Source organism: Hylobates moloch, unplaced genomic scaffold (genome assembly GCF_009828535.3).
Source record: "Hylobates moloch isolate HMO894 unplaced genomic scaffold, HMol_V3 SCAFFOLD_5, whole genome shotgun sequence".
In the NCBI taxonomy this organism is placed as follows: Eukaryota; Metazoa; Chordata; class Mammalia; order Primates; family Hylobatidae; genus Hylobates; species Hylobates moloch.
In genome coordinates this window covers 56,088,109-56,107,120 of record NW_026652280.1, presented here as the reverse complement: position 1 = coordinate 56,107,120, position 19,012 = coordinate 56,088,109, and the positions used below count along the sequence as shown (strand labels likewise).

General features: G+C 46.8%; 2 protein-coding genes across 3 annotated transcripts in view; one reads left to right on the top strand and one right to left on the bottom strand.

Annotated features, from left to right (window-relative positions):
- The window catches only part of RMC1 (regulator of MON1-CCZ1), a 29,484-nt gene extending 16,542 nt beyond the window's left edge, over positions 1 to 12,942 (top strand). Inside the window, exons 10-20 of the mRNA XM_032152646.2 lie at positions 176 to 287; positions 4,624 to 4,668; positions 4,922 to 4,975; positions 7,246 to 7,374; positions 8,394 to 8,500; positions 10,321 to 10,440; positions 10,758 to 10,835; positions 11,155 to 11,259; positions 11,357 to 11,425; positions 11,515 to 11,740; positions 12,786 to 12,942. Of these exons, the coding sequence (XP_032008537.1) occupies positions 176 to 287; positions 4,624 to 4,668; positions 4,922 to 4,975; positions 7,246 to 7,374; positions 8,394 to 8,500; positions 10,321 to 10,440; positions 10,758 to 10,835; positions 11,155 to 11,259; positions 11,357 to 11,425; positions 11,515 to 11,740; positions 12,786 to 12,865 (1,125 nt within the window). The 3' untranslated portion in view covers positions 12,866 to 12,942. The remainder of the gene's footprint in view (positions 1 to 175; positions 288 to 4,623; positions 4,669 to 4,921; positions 4,976 to 7,245; positions 7,375 to 8,393; positions 8,501 to 10,320; positions 10,441 to 10,757; positions 10,836 to 11,154; positions 11,260 to 11,356; positions 11,426 to 11,514; positions 11,741 to 12,785) is intronic.
- NPC1 (NPC intracellular cholesterol transporter 1) overlaps positions 12,908 to 19,012 on the bottom strand; it is a 53,417-nt gene continuing 47,312 nt past the window's right edge. For both annotated transcript variants that reach the window (XM_032152643.2, XM_032152644.2), the window contains 5 exons: positions 18,158 to 18,358; positions 16,938 to 17,169; positions 15,914 to 16,027; positions 14,816 to 14,978; positions 12,908 to 13,443 (listed from right to left, as the gene is read on the bottom strand). In XM_032152643.2, the coding sequence (XP_032008534.1) occupies positions 13,361 to 13,443; positions 14,816 to 14,978; positions 15,914 to 16,027; positions 16,938 to 17,169; positions 18,158 to 18,358 (793 nt within the window). In that variant the 3' untranslated portion in view covers positions 12,908 to 13,360. The remainder of the gene's footprint in view (positions 13,444 to 14,815; positions 14,979 to 15,913; positions 16,028 to 16,937; positions 17,170 to 18,157; positions 18,359 to 19,012) is intronic.

Genomic DNA, 19,012 nt, shown 5'->3' with positions numbered 1-19,012 from the left:
AAAAGAGAGTTGTGATGTTAATGACAAATTCCTTCTCAAGTGGAGCTAGCGCCTGTAGGGAGGAAATGCAAACACAGGCTTTTAAACTGATTTAAACAGCAGATGGGATGGAATGAAAGCGACTGGGCAAACGATGATTGATTTTGGCCTCAGTCTTATCTTTTTCCCCCCGTAGACATCGGTAATATTCGATATCAAGTTACGGGGAGAGTTTGACGGCTCCGTTACCTTCCACCACCCGGTGCTTCCCGCTCGATCGATCCAGCCCTATCAGATCCCCATCGCAGGTAACGCGGGTTTTGTAGAGGAGTCTGTGCTGCCTTTTCACCGTGTGGCTGTGTTCTCACCATGATCTTTGGGAGTCATGTTAAAAGTGGAGTGAGGAATAACAGAGATTCCCAGATCTGTCTGATTTTGCCAGGGGCCATTTGTTCCAGTTTTGTTGTTGTTTTGAGACAGAGTCTCACTGAGTCGCCCAGGCTGGTAGGTAGTGGTGTGATCTTGGCTTACTACAGTCTCCACCCCCTGGGTTCAAGTGATTATCCTGCCTCAGCCTCCCAAGTAGCTGGGATTACAGGTGTGTGCCACCGTGCCCAGCTAATTTTTGTATTTTTTTAAATTTATTTTTTGACAGAGCCTCACTCTGTTGCTCAGGCTGGAGTGCAGTGGCATGATCTCAGCTCACTGCAACCTCCGCCTCTCACAAGGTTCAAGGTTGTGAGGTATTCAAGCACTTGAACCAAGTATTCAATCGCTTAAATACTTGTGAGAGGAAATAAGGTTCAAGTGATTCTCCTGCCTCAGCCTCCCAAGTAGCTGGGATTACAGGCATGTGCCACCACGCCCAGCTAATTTTTTTGTATTTTTAGTAGAGATGGGGTTTCACCATGTTGGCCAGGCTGGTCTTGAACTTCTGGCCTCAAGTGATCTGCCCACCTTGGCCTCTCAAAGTGGTGGGATTACAGGCATGAGCCACCACGCCCGGCCCAAATTTTTATCTTTTTGGTAGAGATGGGGTTTTACCATGTTGGCCAGACTGGTCTCGAACTCCTGACCTCAGGTGATCTGCCTGCCTCGGTCTCCCAAAGTGCTAGGATTACAAGTGTGAGCCACCATGCCCAGCCTGTTCTAGTTTTTTAAAAAATGCAACTACTACTGATCCTATAAGCTAAAATTATGTTGTGAAAAAAGTATTTTCTAGGCCAGGCGCGGTGGCTCACGCTTGTAATCCCAGCACTTTGGGAGGCCGAGGCAGGCGGATCACGAGGTCAGGAGATTGAGACCATGGTGAAACCCTGTCTCTACTAAAAATACAAAAAATTAGCTGGGCGTGGTGGCTGGTGCCTGTAGTCCCAGCTACTCGGAGAGGCTGAGGCAGGAGAATGGCATGAACCCGGGAGGCGGAGCTTGCAGTGAGCCGAGATTGCGCCACTGCACTCCAGCCTGGGCGACAGAGCAAGACTCCGTCTCAAAAAAAAAAAAAAGAAAAAAGTATTTTCTAAGATAGATGAATCTCCCTTGGAAGGAAATAGAATAATTTATTTTCCCTGAGCTTTAGAATGGATAGTTTTGATTACCCGTTGATGGTGAAAGATGTTTTAATATTGAATACGCCTGTAACGTTTTCTGTTTGCCTTAGCTCTATAACGCTGAAATTAACTTTGGCTGTAGGTTTCTTACTGTAACCTGGGATCACTTTTCTGTTTCTTAACATTCCGTGTGACAGTGATGATGAATATTGCATTCTTTGGGACTGACAGTCACAGTAAGTGCTTCGGCTGTGGCTCTTAGGCTTACCCAAATCAATCCTCCTCCTGCCTGGACAGGTGGGGTTGGGAAGTCAGAAGAGTAGAGGTCAGGAATTCAGGAAAAGGGAAAGAAGTCGTTTATTTGCTTCGTTTTGCCTTTTTCCAGTGTAATTGATTTTAAGATAGAACTGAAAGAATATTCAACACACACACTCTTGCTCTCTTTTTTTTTTTTTTTTCCTTAAACAGAACTTTATTTTCTTACAGTTCTGGGGGCTAGAAGTTCAAGATCAAGATGTCTGCAGGTTTGCTTTCTTCTGAGGCCTCCCTCCCAGCAGGCCTCTTTGCAGATGGCCACCTTCTCACTGTGTTCTCACAGGGTCTTTCTTCTGTGCCTGTTCCTTGCAGCAGTCTCTCCCGGCTCTCTTTTGGAGATTGGAGTGCAGAGTTGGCTAGTCTGAGGTTTCAGTGTGCAAGACGTAGTCAGATGGCTCACCTTTGGAACCTTGGTACTAATGTTTTATTCTTTGTCGGATGGCATTGGGCGGGTTGACCCAGGCTGCAGTCAGGATTTCCTTGTACCTTTCACCCAGGAGATTCAGAATTGGGCTCTGGCTGAAAGTTTAGCAAGACCACCATCGTCAGCCTGACTGCCCTGTCTTGCTAGATCAGCCAAAAGCTTAGTTACTTTCTGGCACAGTTGGAGGAAGGAGCTGGTTCTTAACAGACGTTCAATTAGGTCTTTTGGCTTTCTGTGTTCTTTCGAGCTTCTTCCTTTTCCTTTGTAAATAATGTTAGCATTGAAAGAAGAGATTTTGCCAAGTGATTGTCTTGTGTCTGCTGCCCACTTGGCATGAAGGTAACTGCTGGTGAATTGGGGAAAAAAAACTAAACATTTAGAACAAGCCTGTCCAACCCATGGCCTGTGGGCCACATGTGGCCCAGGACAGCTTTGAATGCAGCCCAACGCAAATTCTTTTTTTTTTTTTTTGAGACGGAGTCTCGCTCTTTCACCCAGGCTGGAGTGCAGTGGCGCAATCTCGGCTCACTGCAGGCTCCACCCCCCTGGGGTTCACGCCATTCTCCTGCCTCAGCCTCCTGCGTAGCTGGGACTACAGGCGCCTGCCACCTCGCCCGGTTAATTTTTTGTATTTTTAGTAGAGACGGGGTTTCACCGTGTTAACAAATTCTTAAACTTTCTTAAAACATTATGAGATTTTTTAATGATTTTTTTTTTTAAGCTCATCAGCTGTTGTTAGTATATTTTATGTGTGGCCCAAGACCATTCTTCTTCTTCCTCTTATGGCCCAGGGAAGCCAAAACATTGGACACCCCTGGCGTAGAACCTTCAGCTCTGTTCCAGTGGTACAGGACCAGTTAGGAGGCATCAGGTTCTAACCATCTGGTTTTAATGGAACAGATGCGAGGCCTGGTCACAGTAATGGCCCATGCAGAGATCAATAGGAGGAAGTCAGGAATCCACTGAGGGTCTGGGGATCTAGGTGGTGTGGGCTGCAAAGCATTTTCAGAGGTTAGTGACTCTCCTTTCATTTCCTGCTGGGCTGTGAGTCCTGGCAGCTTGATGCATCCGTGTGTCTTGCCCACTGTGCTGCCACTGGGTGGGCGTGCTCAGGAATTGAATGGGCCTGTTTAGAAAGATATAACCAGCACTTTTGGGAAGAGTCAGCCACCCTTTTTCTTTTTGTTTTGGGCCTGTGAGAACAGTGGGTCTCAATCTGACTACAAATTAGGATCATCTGGGGGGCCTTAAAAATGAAAGCTCTCACCTGACAGTGTGCAGGTCAGCCACCCAAAGGTGAGGGCTGTGCACTTGGTGCAGACCTTGACCCTTAGGTCCAAAGCGCGAGTGCTGTTCGCCAAAGCTTGTCTGCCTGGGCTCTTTCCTACCTTTGGGTGGTCTGTTCACAATGACCTTTTCTCTGACCAGCTGATTGAAACCTGCCTTCTGATTGTACCTGGGTAATTGGAACAGAACCAGGAGTCATGGTTAGCTTGTAGGGCTGCCTGCATGGCTCATGAGCAGTATAACTGTTGTTAAGGGTCCCTGTCATGTAAGGTTTTGGGGGTCTGCTTCCCAGACGAGCTCACTGTGCCTGGACCTACTCTATGCAATGGATAATCGAGCTAATTATTTAGATAATTAAGTGGCTGGGCACAGTGGCTCATGCCTGTAATCCCAGCATGTTGGGAGGCTGAGGTGGGCAGATCACTTAAGCCCAGGAGTTTGAGACCAGCCTAGGCAACATAGACCTTGTCTTTACAAAAAAAAAAAGTTAGCAGGGCATGGTGACATGCTTGTAGTCCTAACTACTCTGAAGGCTGAGGCAGGAGGATCACTTGAGCCAAGGAGTTCGAGGTTATAGTGGGCTATGATCAACTACTGCACTTAAGCCTGGACAGCAGAGCAACACCCTGTCTTAAAAAAAAAAAAAAAAAAAAAAAAAAAAAAAAGATAATTAAGCTACAGTAAGCTACAAGCCACATTTATTTGAAACATTCTCCGTGGATGATCTGGGTATTTGATTTTGAATCCTCCAAGTAAATTTCTCAGTTCCTTAACGTGCATATGTAAACGATCATGAGTCATCTTTGGTTATTAAAAAAACCCAAACCACAGTGATTGAAGCCTTGACATGCTTTCTTTTTCTTAGTGAGATTTTCCTGGATTGTCAGCTCCTTCCCCTTCCTCCCCATATGTGCTATCAGTGAGATGGAACAGTTCATTTCTTCCTTAACTACAATTGAATAAAAATTTTGTAATGACATTAAAAAGTACTGACTTTTGCGTCATAAGTACCAGCATTTGAAGCATTTTCTGACTGCATCATTGCACTTATGTTTTCTCAATTTGTAGGTCCTGCTGCCGTGACCAGCCAGTCTCCTGTTCCGTGTAAACTCTGTATCCTTTACTAAGGTGTTGGCACTGTGCACAACAGGGCAAGTGGTCACCCTCAGAGAGTGGTCCTGAAGCCCTCCTCTGGGCAGCTGTGAATAACGCTCCGAGAGCCACCCCGCAGGCAGCTTCCCTGACTGTCCAGGGGCCCCGTGTTTAGCGTGGACTCAGTACATGGGGGGCAGGGGCGTGTGCTAACGGAAACGGTTTGCTTTTTGTTTTCGTCCTTTCCTGGTTTAGAATTTCCTATAACATGTGGATTCTTCATCCTGGATTGTCTTTCAACCTGACATCATTATCAGTGCAAGCCAAGGTAGGTCAGCGGGGACAGCTGTCGTGTTACAACATGGTGCTTGTTGACTTTGGATCCCAGTTGTAGCCAGGGACGTTTTCAAGGTTAATCTCTTAGAAACGACCCCTCCTTTCAACCTTGGGAATGGGATTTTTTTTTCACTTTATAATGTTTTCTACTATATGTGCATTTTATCAAGAACATATACTACTTTTAATAATTAAAGCAACAACTAAGAATGCCATTCTCCTGCTTAAGCCCATTCTGGAAAGCCAGACTCCACCACCGGGTGTCTCCCTTCATTCCTCCCATCGACCTTCCCACCGGTGTCCATGCCCTTTTCTGTTCTGCATGAGCCCAGGAGGTGTGCTTCTCTTTCTGGCCTTGCTGACGAAGCCTCCTCAGTCTGTTAGTTGTCTCTTCCTGGGTAATCTCTTTATTAGAGAAATCTTTTTTTTTTTTTTTTTTTTTTTTTTAAGGCGGTTTTTTCTTGTTGCCCAGGCTGGAGTGCAATGGCGCGATCTTGGCTCACTGCAAGCTCTGCCTCCCGGGTTCAAGCGATTCTCCTGCCTCAGCCTCCTGAGTAGCTGGGGTTACAGCCATGTGCCACCACGCCCAGCTAATTTTGTATTTTTAGTAGAGACGAGGTTTTTCCATGTTGGTCAGGCTGGTCTCAAACTTCCAACCTCAGGTGATCCACCTGCCTCGGCCTCCCAAAGTGCTGGGATTACAGGCATGAGCCACTGTGCCCGGCCTAGAGAAATCTTATTTTTTTAAGGCAGGGTCTTGCTCTGTCACCCAGCCTGGAGCACAGTAGTGCTATCTCAGCTTACTGCAGCCTCGAGCTCCTGGGCTCAGGTGATCCTGCTTCAGCCTCCCGAGTAGCTGGGCCTACAGGCACACATCACCATGCCCAGTTAATTTATTATAATAATAATAATTATTATTTTGAGACGGAATCTTGCTTTGTCACCAGGCTGGAGTGCAGTGGCGCCATCTCGGCTCACTGCAACCTCCAACTCCTGGGTTCAAGCGGTTCTCCTGCCTCAGCCTCCCCAGTAGCTGGGATTACAGGCATGCGCCACCACACCCAGCTAATTTTTGTATTTTTAGTAGATACAGGGTTTCACCATGTTGGCCAGGATGGTCTCGACCTCCCAACCTCATGATCTGCCCACCTTGGCCTCCCAAAGTGCTGGGATTACAGGTGTGAGCCACTGCAGCCGGCCTATAATTTTTTTTTTTTTTTTTGTAGAGACAGGGTCTTGCCGTGTTGCCCTAACCTGTGTCTCTAATACCTCGCCAGGCTGGTATTCTCCCACCTCACCTCCGGTAGTGGGATACAGGCCCACCATGGCCAGTAATTTTTGTTTTTTAGTAGAGACAGGTTTCACCATGTGATCCGCCCGCCTCGGCCTCCCAAAGTGCTGGGATTACAGGCGTGAGCCACCGCGCCCGGCCTGTCCTATGTTACTCTTTAATCCTCTGTGTATTTTCCTGCCTTTCCTCTGGAATTCCTAAGAACTCTTGAGGAGAGAATTAGCCCTGATGCTGTAGGCATCCACTGTATGTAATGCATTGTTGTGCCTTGTCTGTAACCCATAGCCTCATGTGACATCCACTGTATGTATGTAATGAAGTCATTTCTCTCCTATGCATCTCGCTGGTGTTTTCCTGTACAGCTGCTCTGTACCTGCCTTGGGACAACTGAAAAAGGGATCACCCAGATGATTTTTTATGTGGCACTTCATTCTCCTGTAGCAGCCCAATTGGGAAAGGCCACACCAGATGCTGGCAGTGTGGGTGATTGTACATTTATGGGTCGATGAATGGATGAGTTATGATGTTTCATTGAGAGCCTCTGGAGTTACCTTTTAAACTAATGAGCCGTTGTAGGAGAAACCAAAGCACAGGACTGAAGTTGATGCCACGTGTTGACATCTTTTTCTATTTTAAACGTTAAAAGAGGGACTAGGTCTAGGGAAGGCCCCGTTTGGAATGAAGGACTAGGAGCCACACCTTTGATGTGCCCCTGAATGCAGAAGTTACTTGGAAAGAGTCAGCCAAGTGTGCGGTGGTTCGGCCGTCATCCTCCTGTGGTAGACAAGCTCCTTAATTGCTCCTGAATGGCTCGGCTCTGCTTTGGTTAGGAAGGAAAAGCTACATTGACCGTACTTCGCGGCTTTTTATCACCACCCGCCACCCGCCCCGCAGATGTTTAGGGGAACCACTTTTGGGCTTTTGTTATGGTTTGTATCATACTGTTTTATTTGCTGCCTCTTAAAATCCAGGTTACCTCTGGAACCTCCAAGTGAAACTTGAGCCCATAGTAAATCTCTTACCAGACAAAGGAAGACTGATGGACTTTCTCCTCCAGAGAAAGGAATGCAAGATGGTCATCCTGTCTGTCTGTTCACAGAGTAAGTTGAATCCTTCCCCCTTGGTCTGGTTCCAGTGTGAGGCCTGTGCTGCCCAACACTTTTTATCGGGATGTGGGCTACATTGTTGTGCCTTGTCTGTGACCCACAGCCTCATTCTTTATGTGAGGGGTGGCTATGTGACCCTCTAGGAAAGGCTGCTAAATGGAAAGATGACTTGTAGAGATACTGGTAGAAAAGAACAATAAATGGGATGGTTCTGAATGAAAGTGGGCACACAGGAGGGGAGTGGGCCACCACCCCTGGCCTTCACACACACCTCTTTCAAAATCCAAGCCACTCACTGCATATGTGTCTTCTTTAAGAATCCCCTACTGAGGCCAGGCATGGTGGCTCATGCTTATAATCCCAGCACTCTGGGAGGCTGAGGCAGGAGGATTGCCTGAGCCTAGGAGTTCGAGACCAGCCTGGACAACATGGCGAAACCCTGTCTCTACAAAAAAAAAAAAACATCAGCTGAGTTTGGTGCTATACACCTGTGGCCCCAGCTACTCCAGAGGCTGCAGAGGGAGGATTGCTTGAGCCCGGGAGGACGAGGCTGCAGTGAGCCATTTGTGTCAGTGTACCTCCAGCCTGGGTGACAGAGCAAGACCCTGTCTCAAAAAAAAAAGAAAAAGAAAAAAAGAATCCCCTACCAATATGTGCTGTTGGTGTTTGTTTTTGTTTTGGTAGAGATGGGGTCTTGCCTTGTTGCCCAGGCTGGTCTCAAACTCCCAGCGTTAAGTGATCCTTCTGCCTCGGCCTACCCAAAGTGCTGGGATTATAGGCATGTGCCACTGAGCCTGGCCTGCTATAGCTTTTTTTTTTTAAACTGTAACCAGAAAGGGGTTGCGAATGACATCTAGGTATCAGGTCTTTAAAGTATTGCATTTCTTAGAGTGTCCTCTAAAGGTACTTTTGCATTGGTAACCTTTTAGATTAGTTTTTATCATAGCAACGTGTGGAAATTCTGAAGCTGACATGAAGTTGGTTTGATCCGTGTGAACATTGTGCCTTTCCAGTGTTAAGTGAGTCAGACAGAGCATCGCTGCCCGTGATAGCCACTGTTTTTGATAAACTCAACCATGAGTATAAAAAGTACTTGGATGCCGAGCAGAGTTACGCAATGGTGAGTTACATGGAGTATGACAAAGGGTCCTCCTCCCCCACCCCCTCCCTGGTATTTTCTAAGTAATTATGATGCAAAATTGTTTCCTATATATTAGAATAAGGTCGCTGAGATTTGCCGCCTGCCATAGGGCAAGGTGGCAGTAGTCGGGGATAGTGGAGGAGTAGTAAATTCAGGGTCCCTGCATCCCATGAGCTGGAGGCTACATCTCACTTCATACCTTCACTGTTTTTGTTTTTCCCATCTGTGTTCGATCTTGCCTGTAGATCCCTGGTCTACTGTTAAAGATGAGAAAAATCAGTCTCTGCTTTGCAATATTTTGTATATTTTTCTGTTATGCCAGAGTGAGGACTTAGTAAATTAAATTAGAAATGTTTATATTTGCCACAGCTTTCTTCCCTTTTGGGAAAGAATCCTGTTGAGATAGCATCCTGTTGAGATAGTGACGATTCAGTGTTAGCACTTAGCAGGCGTGTTTGTAGTGAAAGTAATAACCATGGCTTATTGCCACCAATTCCCGCTGTATTACTTGTACATCATATCTTCTGAAGCCAGAAGAAAAGTTTAGGACAAGGAGAATGAATTATTTCACCTCCAGGATCTGATTAGTCCTAGGCTGAAAATGGTTTTAAACCAACAAAAGCCCCAGGACTCCACTCCCCTTTAGCTGTTCATGGAAGGGTAAGAGGTCTGAGACAGGCACTGAAGAGGGCCGGCTGCCTGGACAGCGTCCATTCCTACCCTGCCAGACATGAGGGGTGGCTGAGTCCTTTTGGACTCTATTGCTGTGGGTGTTCTGGGCTGTGGGAATCAGTAGGTCTGATCCCAAATGGTAGTTTCTGTGCTGTCCCACACTGTCTACTGGGCTCCAAAAACCGTCATGAATCAGCAGTGTGGGCCACTAACCAGCCACGTGAGCAGCATCTGGAGTTTCTTGGAAATGCAGGTTCTCAGGCTACACCCCACAGCTATTGCATAATCTGCATGGATCTGAACTGCTTTTTTTTTTTTTTTTTTTTTTTTTTGCTCTTGTTGCCCAGGCTGGAGTGCAATGGTGAGATCTTGGCTCACCACAACCTCCGCCTCCTGGGTTCAAGGGATTCTCCTGCCTCAGCCTCCTGAGCAGCTGGGATTACAGGCATGCGCCACCGCACCCAGCTAATTTTGAATTTTTTTTTTTTTTTTTTAAGTAGAGACTGGGTTTCTCCATATTAGGCTGGTCTAGAACTTCTGACCTCAGGTGATCCACCCGCCTTGGCCTCCCAAATTGCGGGGATTACAGGTGTGAGCCACCGCGCCCGGCTGGGACTGCTTTCAAACGTTAGGTTAGGTCGTCAAGGTCTCACAGAGCTTTCCTATTCAGAAGGACTTGTGGTGCTCTGGCTTGCCACTTAAAAATCCCCGGAGATTCCATGCAGGAGCTACTCATTTATTGTAGGATCCGGGCTTCATAAAGCAGGGATGCAGCAGGCCATTTCATTTTTGCCAGATAACAAATGCCCATGGTCCAGGATTAAGAAGCTTAGACAGGAAGTTAAAAAACTGCAAGAGGCTAAGTATGATATATCTTAAGAGAAAACTCTGACACATGCTTCTTTAGTTTCATCTGCCGTGAACACTGGAGTGTTTTCAAGATGACCAATTCTGACTTCCTAGACTCTCCCCCAGCCAGCACAGGAAAAAGTTGTATCTAAGTAGAGAAAGTGTTTTCCGCTCGTATCCTGGGTCCACCTCGAAGAATTCAGTCCTTGTGTATGAACTGTAAACAGCACCCTTCCTCTAAGATGCCGAAGATCATAGTTTGTGGTTTCTTCTTTCAGGCGGTGGAAGCAGGGCAGAGCCGAAGCAGCCCGCTGCTCAAGAGGCCGGTGCGGACCCAGGCGGTGCTGGACCAGTCAGATGTGTACACCCATGTCCTGTCAGCCTTTGTGGAAAAGAAGGTGGGCTGCAGCTTTCCACCTCTTCTGGACTGAGAATGCTCAAAACAAGGAAGTTGCAGAAAATGAGGAGACTTCATGTGATTAGAATCACTGGAGTTTCCTTGGGTGAGGACCTAGAGCTGGTAGTTTGGCTTCTAATACTCAGGCGTAAAGCATAATCGTTGATGGGTGGTTCTGGAGCGATTTGTGCAAAACCAGTGAAAGATGAACACTGGGCCATTTTAAGATGGAAACAAGGCGGGGGTTGGATAGAGAGTTATATGCAGCCCCTTTTGCACCTCGTTGGTATTTATAAGACCACATTTTTTTCTCCCTAGGAGATGCCTCATAAATTTGTGATAGCCGTGCTGATGGAATACATTCGTTCTCTTAACCAGTTTCAGATTGCAGTACAGGTACCTTCAAATCAGCTGGTCCCAAGTTAAAGCAGCAGGAATTTAAAAAAAAAAAAGACACAGTCACTGTCTTAGAAGATGACTCATATGCTAAATCAGGTCTGCCTCCCCGACTCAGAATGCTGAGTGACTCTCCTGACATCATTAGTTGGAATGGGAAGTGTAATGTCAAGTTGGGGTCTTTACCTGCATGATGAAACCACTTCTTGTAATGACAGACTTTTACCTTGGTTAGAATAGCCAGTCCTTGGGGAGCCTCTAGTCTGTTGTAGCTGAATGATGTGGGAAGTGTTCTTTCACTTTTTACTTTTGTCCTCAGCATTACCTACATGAACTTGTTATCAAAACACTTGTCCAGCACAACCTCTTTTATATGCTGCATCAGTTCCTGCAATACCACGTCCTCAGCGACTCCAAACCTTTGGTATGCATTGCCAGATTTTTTACTTCCATTGTAGTTAAAAACGGAAAATTTTAACCGTTATCCTTCCAACTGAAGCGGGTCTAAAAATGTCTTTCAGGCTTGTCTGCTGTTATCCCTAGAGAGTTTCTATCCTCCTGCTCATCAGCTGTCTCTGGACATGCTGAAGGTAACTCTGATGTGTGAGGGTTTCGACTGTGGAAACTAACTCTGTTCCTGTTGTTTGCACTGACCTGGACTTCTCTCCCTTATTCCTAGCGACTTTCAACAGCAAATGATGAAATAGTAGAAGTTCTCCTTTCCAAACACCAAGTGTTAGCTGCCTTAAGGTTTATCCGGGGCATTGGTGGCCATGACAGCATTTCTGCACGAAAATTTTTAGATGCTGCAAAGCAGACTGAAGACAACATGCTTTTCTATACGATATTCCGGTTTTTTGAACAGCGAAACCAGCGGTTGCGAGGGAGCCCCAATTTCACACCAGGTGAGAATGCAATGAAAAGACTTGGGGTAACCATAGCCTCAGAGAGTAGCAGAGGGCACTGGCAGCTGGTGGGCGAGGACCCCGGTTAGCATTTTTGTAAACAGCACAATTTGATAACAGCCCGCCTAGCCCTTGGCCCATTATTTGTAGTAGAGTGAATTCAGTATACTGACAGAATCTGAATTATGCTCTGGAACTCACCGAGGAAGTGTGTTTTGAGTCAAGACACATTTAGGACCCAGATCAGGCACAGCCCATCTCTTATAGCAGATCTTGGAATATCTCTTGAAGCCAGGAATAAGACGGCAAAGGGTGGCTAAGGGTTTTAAAGGGCCTGGGGCTTATTAAGGTTTCAGTTTTATGAAGTATACATTGGTTGATCATTCTCATTTTTTTTTATTTTTTTCATTGAGACGGAGTCTCGCTCCGCTGCCCAGGCTGGAGTGCAGTGTTGTGATCTCGGTTCACTGCAACCTCCACCGGGTTCAAGTGATTCTTCTGCCTCAGCCTCCTGAGTAGCTGGGACTACAGGTGCGTGCCACCACACCCGGCTAATTTTTGTATTTTTAATAGAGGTGGGGTTTTACTATATTGCCCATGCTGGTCTCAAACTCCTGACCTCATGATCTGCCTGCCTCAGCCTCCCAAAGTGCTGGGATTACAGGTGTGAGCCACCGCACCTGGCCCTGGTTGATCATTCTCATCTCCAAATAGTTAGTTATACAACCTAAGACATCATCATCTTTAGGATAGGGAAGGATCAGGACTGTCTAATGAAACTTGTAGGTCTAACTAACTATTTCTAGCTCAATGTAAGACGGCATTTAGTTACCGTAAGGACAGGTTAGATAGAATCTCTTCCATTTAGCTTTTCTACTTGTCTCTCAAAGCAGATAGGGCAACCCCAAAACCTAGGAAAACAATGTATTTTATTAAAGAAAAATAAATAAGTTAAAACCCAGTAGACACATCTACAAGATGCTTTCTTTGTCCCTCATTTCATGCCACATCTAACTGGCGATTAATTAATTCTTTTCCTTTCTAGGGGAACACTGTGAAGAACATGTTGCTTTTTTCAAACAGATTTTTGGAGACCAAGCTCTAATGAGGCCTACAACATTCTGAAATCACTTGCTGGTTTTTTATATAAAATGTGTACAAAGTTAATTTATTGCATTAATAAAGCTCTTTAAACTATAAAATGTTATAAAGTGTATCTACAACCTCAAATGTCACTAAAAATACGGTATAGAACTTGTGGGATGGCTTACTCCTAAAAGGAGAGACAGTGCATTGATTGATTGGCCTTTACAGAGTGTCAGTGAGCGGATCACATTCACAGCCATCTAGTGTCACCTCCTGCTTGCTAAAGAATGAGGTTTTCTTTCCTGAAGAAGCTGGGAGAAGTTTAGTGTCCTGTGGTTGCCTCCAGATTTCGTAATACTGCTTCCCAAGTCAACTGCATTCCTGAGTTCACAGGCGCTACGTTCAAAGCTGCTGCCAAACAGCCGATGGTTGGCACCATCCAGTGTTCAACTTGGCCTTGCCGATGCAGCGCCCGTCCAGTGGTAAACCGACCGACCCTTAGACACAGTTCAGTCAGGATGCCCTGCGAGAGGGCTAGAAATTTAGAAGCCGTTCGCGCTCTGTTCCTTTGTATCGCTCTTCAGTGGCACAACTTCTGGCTTTATTTACTGATGGCCCTATGAGAGAGAAAAAGACTTCTTATTTCTGCAGGAGAAAGGGAGCTAGTTGGCTGGGCATAGTGGCTCACGCCTGTAATCCCACTTTGGAAGACTGAGGCAGGAGAATTGCTTGAGACCAGCCTGGACAACAGAGTGAGACCATCTCTCTCTCTCCCTCTCTTTTGGAGATGGGCTCTTTGCTTTCTTCCTCAGGCTGGAGTGAGTGGTATGAACACGACTCACTGCATCCTGAGCCCACCCTTCTGGGCTCAAGCAAGCTTCCTGCCTCAGCCTAACAAGTAGGTGGGACTGCAGACGCACACCACTTCACCTGGCTAATTTTATTTTTGTAGAGATGGAGGCCTCACTATGTTGCCTAGGCTGGTCTCAAACGATTCTCCTATCTCAGCCTTCCAAAGTGCTCATCTCTTTTTTTTTTTTTTTGTCTTAAAAGGAGCGAGTATATTAGATTGTAATAGAACCACTTCCTATCTCCCGGAGATGATAAAAAGCCCCTCATTTTCTTAATCTTCTACTTCAGTGCTTCAATTTAGTGACAAAGCTATAAATCAAGCAAATCAGTACTGTTACTTCAACCGTGGGTCATTTTTGTGCGAGGTGAAGTGGCCATAGAAGTAAAAGGATCAAGACAGTCTCGAAATGAACAGAGGCAGCACTTTGCTAAGAAACGGGAAATCCATGAGGGACATAAAAAGCTGTTCTGCAGCATTGCTGGTGTGAGAGCCGGCTGCCAGATGGACTCCATCTCAGTGGCAGGGAGGAGCTGCCCTGCCTGCTGACACTCAGATCCACTCATGGACTGGCTCCAGGCCTCTGTGAAGCAGACAGATTAGGCCTCCAGAAAAAACATCAACAACTTCCTAATAAAGTAGTCTGCACCATCAGGAAGCCCCTGGATGGGTTTTTTGTTTTAGAAGAAATTTTTTTTTTTTTTTTTTTGAGACGGAGTCTTGCTCTGTCCCCCAGGCTGGAGTGCAGTGGCGCAATCTCGGCTCACTGCAAGCTCTGCCTCCCGGGTTCACGCCATTCTCCTGCCTCAGCCTCCTGAGTAGCTGGGACTACAGGCGCCCGCCAACACGCCCGGCTAATTTTTTGTATTTTTAGTAGAGACGGGGTTTCACCGTGTTAGCCAGGATGGTCTCGATCTCCTGACCTCGTGATCCGCCCGCCTCGGCCTCCCAAAGTGCTGGGATTACAGGCTTGAGCCACCGCGCCCGGCCGAGAAGAAATTTTTTTACTCAGTGTCATTTATCATTATCAAATGACCATTAATATGAGTTCAAATACTTGAAAAGAATGCCTCAGGATAGAATTCCCTTTCAGTAATGTGCTTCCTCTCGGGCCACCCTTTTAAGATGAGAACTCTTACCTATATAACTGAGTAAGACAGGGAGAAATATTAATCCGTGAGTGGCTCCCAGTAAGACCATGGCCAAATACATCCTGAAGTAGAATATCTGGAAAATTTGAGATTTGGCAAAAGCCAACACCACAATCCCTCCAAATTTTGTAAGTGTGATTCCACTGAACACCTAAAAGAAGAGATACTGTGTTAGAAACCACTTTTACCAATCTGTAATTGAACAAGAACACTTCCTTACAAGGATTTCTCCCAGGTTCAAGTGATTCTCCTGCCCCAGCCTCCTGAGTAGCTGGGATTACAGGTGCACGCCACCATGCCCGGCTAATTTTTGTGTTTTTAGTAGAGATGGGGTTTCACCATGTTGGCCATGGTCTCGAACCCCTGGCTGCAAGCGGTCCGCCAGACTTGGCCTCCCAAAGTGCTAGGGTTACAGGCATGAGCCACCGTGCCCAGCCCTTATGGGGATTTCTTAATATTCAAGATTCAAAGCAATGGGAACTAAACCCAGGTAGCATCATCCACTACCTAACACTATTTTATTTGCTGCCTTATGATCCCAGAGGAGAGGTATGATCAAGGTAAAAGCTGTGTATTCTGCATAGACGCTGCATCGTGTCTCTAAATTGATTATCTTTCTTTATATTCTCAGGTGAAAACTTAAATATTTAAAAGTGTTACGAAGCCAAGTTTTAGTTTTTACTCTTTACCAGGTATTTTCTACAGTGGTAAAGAGATAGACTAAGCCAGGCTGTAGAGTTGAACCAAGACGACTCTCCAGGCACCAACCGCACATCACACGCTGGGTTCTGGCCTGGGCTCTCCTGCATTTTAAATGGGAAAGACTGCCTGCCAGCTGTCTCATGTTTAACTTTTCTGTTACTTTCCTGCTTCAGCACACTGCCACCTAAAAAGGAGCCGTACCAACAGGTACAGTTCCACAGAACGTCCGTTCTGTCCACGATGTGGCAGCTAATTCATGAATTGCCTGAAAGCTTGCAATCCCTTAGGAGCTGCTTTGTGAGTACAGGATCCAGACTCTTCAGTCACTGAGCAGGACACTTCATGGTGCGACTCTGCCGGCGTGGCCCTGCTCAGGGTACTCACGGAGCTGCCCATGTGGGCGAGTGCCTCTTCTGCGCGCTCCACGCGGCTGCCTTTCGTGCTCACCGTGAACGCTCTGGTTATGTGGCTGCAGAACTCCACAGAGATGCCACAGCTCTGAAATAAAGCACTTCCTTTAGGATGGCTCTCTTCCTGTTGAAGACCCTAGGCAGCCACCCCGTTCCAAGGATGAGTGCTAATTACCAGGGCACCCTGGGTGCTAGAGGAGGCCAAGCATCCCATTGGACTTACAAGGCCTCCATCACACCAATCTGTACTGTACCAGGAACTTTTTGGGGCTCTCTCTACACACAGCCAAAAGCCTGGTTTTCTGTGGCACGTTTGTGTTGACCAGGAGAAACTGCTAGAACCCCTTAAGGTCACCCCACCCGCACCGAGCTGGCACATTGTCACAACTTCTTTTCTTGGACCTCAGTGCTCCCCTATCTGAAGCAGGGCTCCTATCTGAGAGTATGGATACACTGTTCTATTTTCCATGAATACCTTCCGAGTGCTCTCATCTTTAATGACTAAAAGTACCCGACAACCACATGGGAGGCAAAAGGCACTAGTCAGGGAGCTCCTGGGGCGGGGTGCAATTTTCTAAGTAAAAAGTGAACATCCTGCTGTCATTAGGCTACAGGCTTGTGCAATCTCTATAAAGAATAACAAATTACAGGCAGACTAGCCCAGAACTAGGCCAGGAAATCACAGTTCCATGGTCAGAGGCACCATCAGGTACACTAGTATAGCCGCAAGGAATGGGACAAGAGAAAAAATTGAACAGAAATTCCCTGTAATGTGCCTATGCTCTCAGATGTCCAACTCAATGCTCGCTCCCTCTGTGCCCTGTCCCACCACCATCCAGCACTCCTCCAGCACTCATCCTGCCTCTCCATGTGTGCCAAGAGCAAGCGCCAGACTTGGTATCTTACTCCATCTTTAGGGTTTACATGGAATCCAAGACAGCCAATTCCCCTAAGTGAAACAGGAGCTAGGGACAAATTGAGACTGGATGAGGACTCACCATCACCAGGTTGACCAAGGATACAGCGTTCAGACTGATGCCCCAGAGCCACATAACTCCAAACATGTTGACCAAGACCATGGCGATGGTGGCACACATGATGACTGCGGACCAGAGCTCACAGCCCAGGAGGACCATGGTCACCAGAAATATCGCGCCCAGGGACACACCGAGGTTGAAGATAGTGTCGTCAATGATGGTCAGGTACTGTTCGTAGAAGACATAAAACACACTGGAGAGGAGAGGGGAGGCCTCGTTAAAGCTCGCTGTCACTCCCCAACACTGTGTGTTCATCCTGTCACCACTGCCAAGTGGTCAGACTCCTTTGGGAAACATCCCTTGCAGAAAACCTTGCTGGCTGTCTACAAGACTCACCTAAAGCAACTCACTCGACCTCTCATGGCCACTGACCACCCAGAGAAGGGCCCAGCAGTGATGCAAAATGTGTATTTTTGATAAAGTTTTTGTTTATAAGCCCAATCTATGCTATTTTATAGACATTTGCAGAGAGCATTCCACAGCATTCTGGAAAAAACAACAACAACAACAACAACAACAACAAAGAATCCTGATCTATCCTGAGACACTACCTCAGGCTCAGCAGGGTCCATGCAAGGCCTGAGGAAAAAATGCTTTCATTTATTTTTTGGCAGAGCTAACTGGCTCTTAACTTCTTCCAAACAAATCCAGGCCTTCTTGCTTTAAGCGAGATCATGGGGAGGCAGGAAAAATAAATCACTTGTTTCTCCTATCTTTCTACAGTTTCCAAATTCACTATTTCATACATAATACTTTTCTTGCTGGGAAAAAAAAACCCTAACAATATAAAAAGTCTACATACAGGCAGCATCCCAAATAACCAGCAGTTGGGGATTCTGGTCCGTTGTTGGCCAAGAATGCGGGCCTGGCCCCGCTCTGAGCCACCTGCTCTCCAAGCGCCCCCTGCCTTGAGCCATTTTCCAGTGTGTGTCTCTTGCAGCTGTGCAGTAGCGCAGAGATCAAGTTCTGTGTCTCTAGCCCTCAGGCCTTCATAGAGGCTTTAGATTCTGAACTCCCTTGCCCAGCACCCATTTCCTTTGATATACTGCCCTGTGCTCAGAATGAAGCAGGGGCCAGAACCCAACCTGAAAATCAGCATCTTGCCAAGGGAACCCTCCCCACTCCCACCTAGTGTAAGCCCTTTGCTGGGTAAACCCTACTGAAAAAAGGGCAGGCTTTACCTGTAAGGAAATACCCGGTAGGCACTGCCGTTAATGCCCATGGTTTCGGTGACATTACTGGCTATAAGTCGGGCTTTCTTCAGAGCGTCAATAAAGTCAGCAGAGGTCTGCAGCACGGTGTGGTAGGTCATGAAGTACGTGGCTCCGACCCTGGTGCCATTGTCAAGGATGTTAACTGCAGAACTATAGGCAGCATGTCCCCTGAGAAAAGAATCCCGGGTGTCAGAGAGTCCAGGTCTTGCAAAATATCAGCAGAATCTGAGCACTTGAGGCTAAGCAAAATCACCTGACCCTGGCCTCAGAGGTCAGACCCAGCTGTACATTTCAGGGATGAAGAAGGCCCCCAGATAAGGGAACACCAAAGGTTTAGCTTGTTCTCTCCCAGACTGGCTTTTTTTTTTTTTCTTTTTTGAAACAGTCTTGCTCTGTAGCCCAGGATGGAGTACAGTGGCATGATCTCGGCTCACTGCAACCTCCGCCTCCCGGGTTCAAGCAATTCTCCCTGCCTCAGCCTCCCGAATAGCTTGGCATTACAGGCGCCTGCCACCACGCTCGACTAACTTTTTTATTTTTTCAGTAGAGACAGGGTTTTGCCATGTTGGCCAGGCTAGTCTTGAACTCCTGAGGTGACCTCAGGTGATCCGCCCACCTCGGCCTCCCAAAGTGCTGGGATTACAGGTGTGAACCACTTCGCCTGGCCAAATGGGCTTTTCTTGATTGCTCTGGGTTCTTTGGTACATAGCTGCTGTTTCTCTACTGGTTTCATGTATAATCAAATGTACAGGGTTTACTCAGTCCTGTTGTGTAACAGGAGGCAGGAAAGGGCAAGGGCCCTGGGAACAACCTCAGCCCTGC